This window comes from Apaloderma vittatum, unplaced genomic scaffold (genome assembly GCF_000703405.1).
Source record: "Apaloderma vittatum isolate BGI_N311 unplaced genomic scaffold, ASM70340v1 scaffold9826, whole genome shotgun sequence".
Taxonomy (NCBI): domain Eukaryota; kingdom Metazoa; phylum Chordata; class Aves; order Trogoniformes; family Trogonidae; genus Apaloderma; species Apaloderma vittatum.
Window position 1 is genome coordinate 45,671 of NW_009721261.1, and position 5,808 is coordinate 51,478.

Below are 5,808 nucleotides of genomic sequence, written 5' to 3' on the forward strand. Positions count from 1 at the left end.
GACAGTTTTATCATTAGAGAAACAAGATGAATAACTATGGCTACTAACTTCCCAGACACTGAAAGACACATGGATCTTATTTAATCTATGGAATTCCTACCCAGTCAAGTATGTTTAAACACATTTGGGTTTGCATGGTTGTTATTTCATAAAAAGCTATACATATATATATATATATGGGGGGGGGGAAAGAAAGAAAAAAGGAAAAAAACCCAGCCAAGATAATTTGAAACAACAGCTTTCTTACTTAGTGTACTGGGTTCAGCTAGGATGGGGTTAATTTTCGCTAGAAGCTGGGAGAGGGACACAGCTTATTCCTGAATGGTTTGGGTTCTGTTCAGCTATCTAAACCAGCCATTAGCCAAGGGGATATTCGATACTATCATGACGTCATGTGCGATGTACATAGCGGGAGCTGGCAGGGGCAGGGTTCTCTCTCTTCATCTCTCTGAAAAGCTCGGGACACGAGCACAGGGGCTGTGTCTTTGGGTTCCGGGCGGCAAGACATCTGCGCTGCACATTACTCACATTATACGCTGTCTAGTTAAATACTATTGTTGTTACTGTTATTCCTTTTTTCCCCATTATTATTATGTTTCATCATTAAAAAAACTGTTCTTATCTCAATCCCACAAGGCTCCATCTACTGCTCCTTCTGGATTCTCCTCCTCATTCCCAGTAGAGGAGGAGCGAGCAAGTGAGCAACCTTGTGGTTCCTTACCCTGCCACTCAGTCAGCTTGAACCACGACAATTATAGATAGAAGAGCAGTGTCAATTTGACTGCAAATTATTCACCTGTTTTATTTTCAGAAATATATATATTAAAAAAATGCTTACAAAACTGTATGACAATAATAGACTCCAAAGGACATTCATTCAGTTTAGCATAAGTAAAATCTTCTGCTAACTACATGAAGAGATTAAACTAACAGTCTCCTACACTTAATGCTTTCAAATGTTAATCAACTGGCATAGTAATCAGATAAAAGTTAGATAAAAAACACTGTTAGTTAAATGAATAAAAGCAATATGCCGTGAATACCATATACGACTTGCATTTTTGCAAAACTGTCTTTTAGTGAAAAAAAGAAATTTGACTCAAGTGGGACTTGTGGCATGCCTGGATTATCAGCATGTTTTCACTCTTACTGCTTATTTGCCCACTCAAGAAATCTGAAATCCTTCTTCTCCTCAAGAATAGTAAATGAACACATTTCTCTTTCTACAAATCTTTCGGTTACATGTCTGGCAACTGCTCATCTTTCTTCTTCTACCCACTAACTCTGTCCCCATTTTGTGAGGAGTATGAGGAAAAAAACCACATCAAACCACAAAACAAATCAGATCTTCAAGATACCATTTTTTTTGGTGTTGCTTTTTTTTTTCTGAACCTCAAATTCCACCCTTTAAAACTCTAAGACTATGTACTACAGAATTGGTGGATAAAACTGTCTTTTTGATTTAGAAACATGTCACATGTGTGTCATTCTAAGAAATAAATGAAATCCTGGACTTGAATCGAAACTACCAATTTACAAAATTCTTACCTGGAAGACTTGATTTGTTTGGTATCACTTCAGTCTGTTCCTCGTTCTCATCACAGGGATCATCTTCATCAGACAGTACTAAGAAAGCCTCTTTTGGCAGGCTTTCATTGCTTTCCTGCTTGGATGGTGAACCCAAACAGTTGTCCATTTTCTCTTCTAAATCTGGGACTGTGTCATCCACTGGAAGCAGAGAACTTTTAGAAAAAGAGCTCAGTTCATCTTCAAGTTTTTCCAAAATTGGAATAATTTCATCTGTTTCCATGGAGTCAGCAGTGTCCAATATACTTTCACTTGACTCATCTACTTTCTTCTGAACAGTGGTTTCTGGAAGACCTGCAGGGCTGTCCCGTTTGTCCTTTGGTTCCTGATCAGCTCCCATACTGCTAGAGATGGCTGCCTCTCCAACAGCATCTTCAACAGTTACTTCTTCAGTCCTCTTTTCTTCACCAGATGAATCAGAACTAATAGTTAAGTCATTCGTTTCTCTGTTCTCTTCAGAAGAGCCACTAACATCACAGTTAGATCTACTTTCACCTTCTGATGGGATGTCACTCTCTCTTTGGTCCGAACGATCACCTGTATTATTTTCTTCATGGAAGTTATCCTTATTGCTACCAAGCACTCCATTTTCAACCTCACAAGCTAAAGCAGTATCAGCATCTTCATCTTCCTCGAGAGTAACATTGTCCGGAGACAGCGTTAGAGGTTTGAGTTCTGTGTCATTGACTATACTCCCTGCTGTACTTTCAGGGCTTCTGGCTTCACTAATTTCATCAGCAGCTGTTCTTCCTTCTTCAGAATTAGCACACAAGTCCACTAGGCCATTAACTTCTCTCTTGTCCTCCGTACAGTCTGAATTGCTTAAAGGAGAATTTAAATCAGAATCTCCATTCTCATGCTTTCCATTTAACAGTTTAACTTCAGTTGTCTTCAACAGCTCCTCTTTAACCTTATAGACAGCTTCAAGTTGCTGTCGATCACTTACTCTCATTGTTTTTCGAGCTTTGAAGACTTTCTTCTGAGGTTCATCTGTGCTATCCATCTTGACCCTTAAAATTAAAAAAAAAAATCAGACAGATTTAGCAATTACAATTTATCATCTTATTACAGTGTTCCTAAGAAAGAAATGTGCATTCAGTGAGTTCTAAGCAAACTGTTTTAACTGCATTTACAAAAACAAACATCTGACAACACACTCAAATTTTGTTTGTCCTCAGAAAAAGTGTATACGAGTTTCTATGTATGTCGCACAATCACACGTGTGTAAAGATCACTGACAGTACGCTGTAACATCGTGTAGTAATACTCCGACTACACATTGCAGACCAGTCGACTCAGAGTATTGTCACAGCAAAGCCACGTAATGAGGTTGTCTAGCTAGAAACAGATATGGTACTAATGCTAAGAGCCAGCAGCCTCCCTTCTCATAAATTAGTAAGAACTATTCTTGGTCTATCGATTTACATTTATTCTATCTTTTTAAATTATGTAATTTCACAAGTTTCAAACAGAATTAACAACTGCCGTAAATTACAAGATTCTGATATCAAGTAACGATTAAGTGAACTTCCATATACTGAAAGAATTTCTGAATGTATCATTAAGATACTTTTTTTTCTTCCGCACGCATGAAAGACCTTCATCTTTCCTTGAACTTGAGTTTTTAGAGCATTTTGATTCTACTTGCAATATCTTGTTAAGACTGTTTGTGTTCATAAAAACAACAGGTTTTGTGGCTTCTTTAAAAAAAAACCCCACTTTTTTCAAGGAGAGCTCATGTTTTTGCCCTCCATATAATTTTATTCATTCCATCCAGCCATGTAAACGTTAAGAAAACTAAGAACATTAATATATAAAATAAGTAGGAAAAATAATGTTAAATAATCTACTTTATTGACTTGATAAATAGAGCTAAATCCAGCATTACCCAGAAAATTAAAATAATTTTGTTGGGACAGAACACAATCTTATTTCATTTGTTTCCATCAAACAAACAAAATCCACAGGGATTTTTAAACTATATTTTTTCCTCCCATGTGGTCTTGTTGTAGGACCCATTTTTAAAGGATTAGATATAATAGTACCGTTCAGAAGCAAAAAGCAATTAAGGAATTCATTACATCCTAAATGAAACTCGGCAACTAAGATCTTGAATCAGCTGACGCTAACCAATTTAGTTCTACTGAAGCTATTACGTCATTCTGAGTTACTGCTGTCAAGGATATGGGTTTTCTTAACTTCTCAAAACATGCTAAAATTCATTTGGGTAACAGCAGTTGAAAGATATTATAGGAAATAAAGAAAGAAAATAGATCAGTCAGTTACCTCAACATGAATTTTATTTTTTTCCACAAGTATCAGATAAGCAAATACCACCGGTGCAGCAGAACTACCACACACTAGATGCATTTTAAGTATTTATTACAGTTCATTTTGCATCCTCCCCCAAATCACTTTTTTCTCCACAGAGCTGAGAAATTCATTAATAAACTGCATTCTGCCTTTGCAGCTGGAGTATAAAATCTTGTTTTTTGATTAAAAAAACAATACAGAACTATGGTTAACACTAGCTCAGATGAGCATTGATTTTGTATAACCAAGTCATAAAATCCACAAAACAGAGATTTTACAGCCTCTAAGTAATAGCTTGGCTCCGCCCTCTGTGATCAATCTTATTTAGGGAGTCCTAAGACTGCCCTTTAGCCTTCTCTTCAGCAGAATGAGGTTGTCAAGGTCCCTCAGCATCTTATCACAGGTCACGTGCTTTAGGCTCCTATCATTTTAGTAGTACTCTGCTGGATTCTTACTAGTTTACTTGGAACAGTTTGTTTATGAAGGAAATTATTTAACATTTATGCGTTGCCTAACTAGAATATTCTATGGGCAAGAATACAGGCAGCAGAAGCAGGGACAGGTATCCTGGGAAAAGTATAGAGACACTGCCTGACTGCATAGGGATGGGCTAAGGAAGGCCAAGGCACAGCTGGAGCTGAACTTGCCAAGGGATGCAAAGAATAACAAGAAGGGCATCTACAGGCGTGTCAGCCAGAAAAGGGAGGTCCAAGAAACACCCCCACAATGAGCAAAAGTGGCACAACTGGTAACAACAGACAAGGAGTAGGCTGAGGTACACAACTTTTCTGCCTCAGTCTTCACTGGTAACCTCTATTCCCACACCTCTTGAGGGAATGGACCAAACAACAGTGACCAGGGGAGCAAAGTTCCTCCCACTGTAAGAGAAGATCAGGTTTGTGACCACCTGAGGAACCTGAATATACTAAGTCTATGGGACCTGACGAGATGCATCCTCAAGACTGAGGGAATTGGCTGATGTAGTTGCCAAGCCACTCTCCATGATATCTGAAAAGTCATGGCAGTCAGAGGAAGTCCCCGGCAACTGAAAAAGGGAAACATTACATTTGTTCTTAAAAATAGCAGAAAGGAGGACCCTGGGAACCACCAACTTGTCAGCCTCACCTCTGTGCCAGGGGAAATCCCAGAACAGTTGCTGCCAAAGGTTTTGCTAAGGCACATGGAGGACAGGGAGGTACTTCGAGACAGCCAGCATGGTTATACCAAAGGCGAGCCCTGCCTGACCAATCCAGTGTTAATTGACAAAATATGAACTTCAGGTGAGCTGTCAACGTCCTTCCACAACAGTCTACATGCCAAATACAGCATCTTCCTATTCCTCCAGACGCAAATGCATTTTACTCAGTAATTCTAGCCCTGAAGTCAGAAGCATATAAAAACCTTTACATTTCAGAAGCGTGCGTGCAGTCTTTGAAAGAACATCCCTTCTTTCTTCCTAAGAACTCAGAATGTAAAGCGTGTTTATTCACACCACTACAAAAGCATGTATCAGCCTGTCACGTAAGAGAGCACCAATCATCACACTCACGTTCCATGCGTATAATCCCCCAAAACCATCACGCATGCTCTTACAGACGCATGCTCTTACAGACATCTACCTGTGGTAGACATCCAGCTGGTTTAACCCCATCTAGCTGGCTGGTTTAACCCCAGCCAGCAACTAAATGCTACAGCCAGCAACTAAACACCATGGAGCCGCTCACTCACTCTCCCCCTTTCCCAGTGGGGCAAGGAGCAGAATTGGGAAAATAAAGTAAAACTTGTGGCTTGAGGTAAGAACAGTTGTCGTGGTTTGACCCTGGCCGGCAGCCAGGTATCCACACAGCCACTCTCTCACTCCCCCTTCTCCACTAGACAGGGGGAGAAAATATTTCCAAGGGCTTAAGG

The 5,808-nt window shown here is 39.4% G+C and overlaps 1 protein-coding gene across 1 annotated transcript in view; it reads right to left on the reverse strand.

The window, feature by feature from the left end:
- ATF7IP (activating transcription factor 7 interacting protein) overlaps positions 1-2,590 on the reverse strand; it is a gene marked incomplete at its 3' end in the record, with an annotated part of 46,450 nt that extends 43,860 nt beyond the window's left edge. Inside the window, exon 1 of the mRNA XM_009871312.1 lies at positions 1,549-2,590. Coding sequence (XP_009869614.1) covers positions 1,549-2,590 — 1,042 coding nt within the window. The remainder of the gene's footprint in view (positions 1-1,548) is intronic.
- Positions 2,591-5,808: the final 3,218 nt, after the last annotated feature.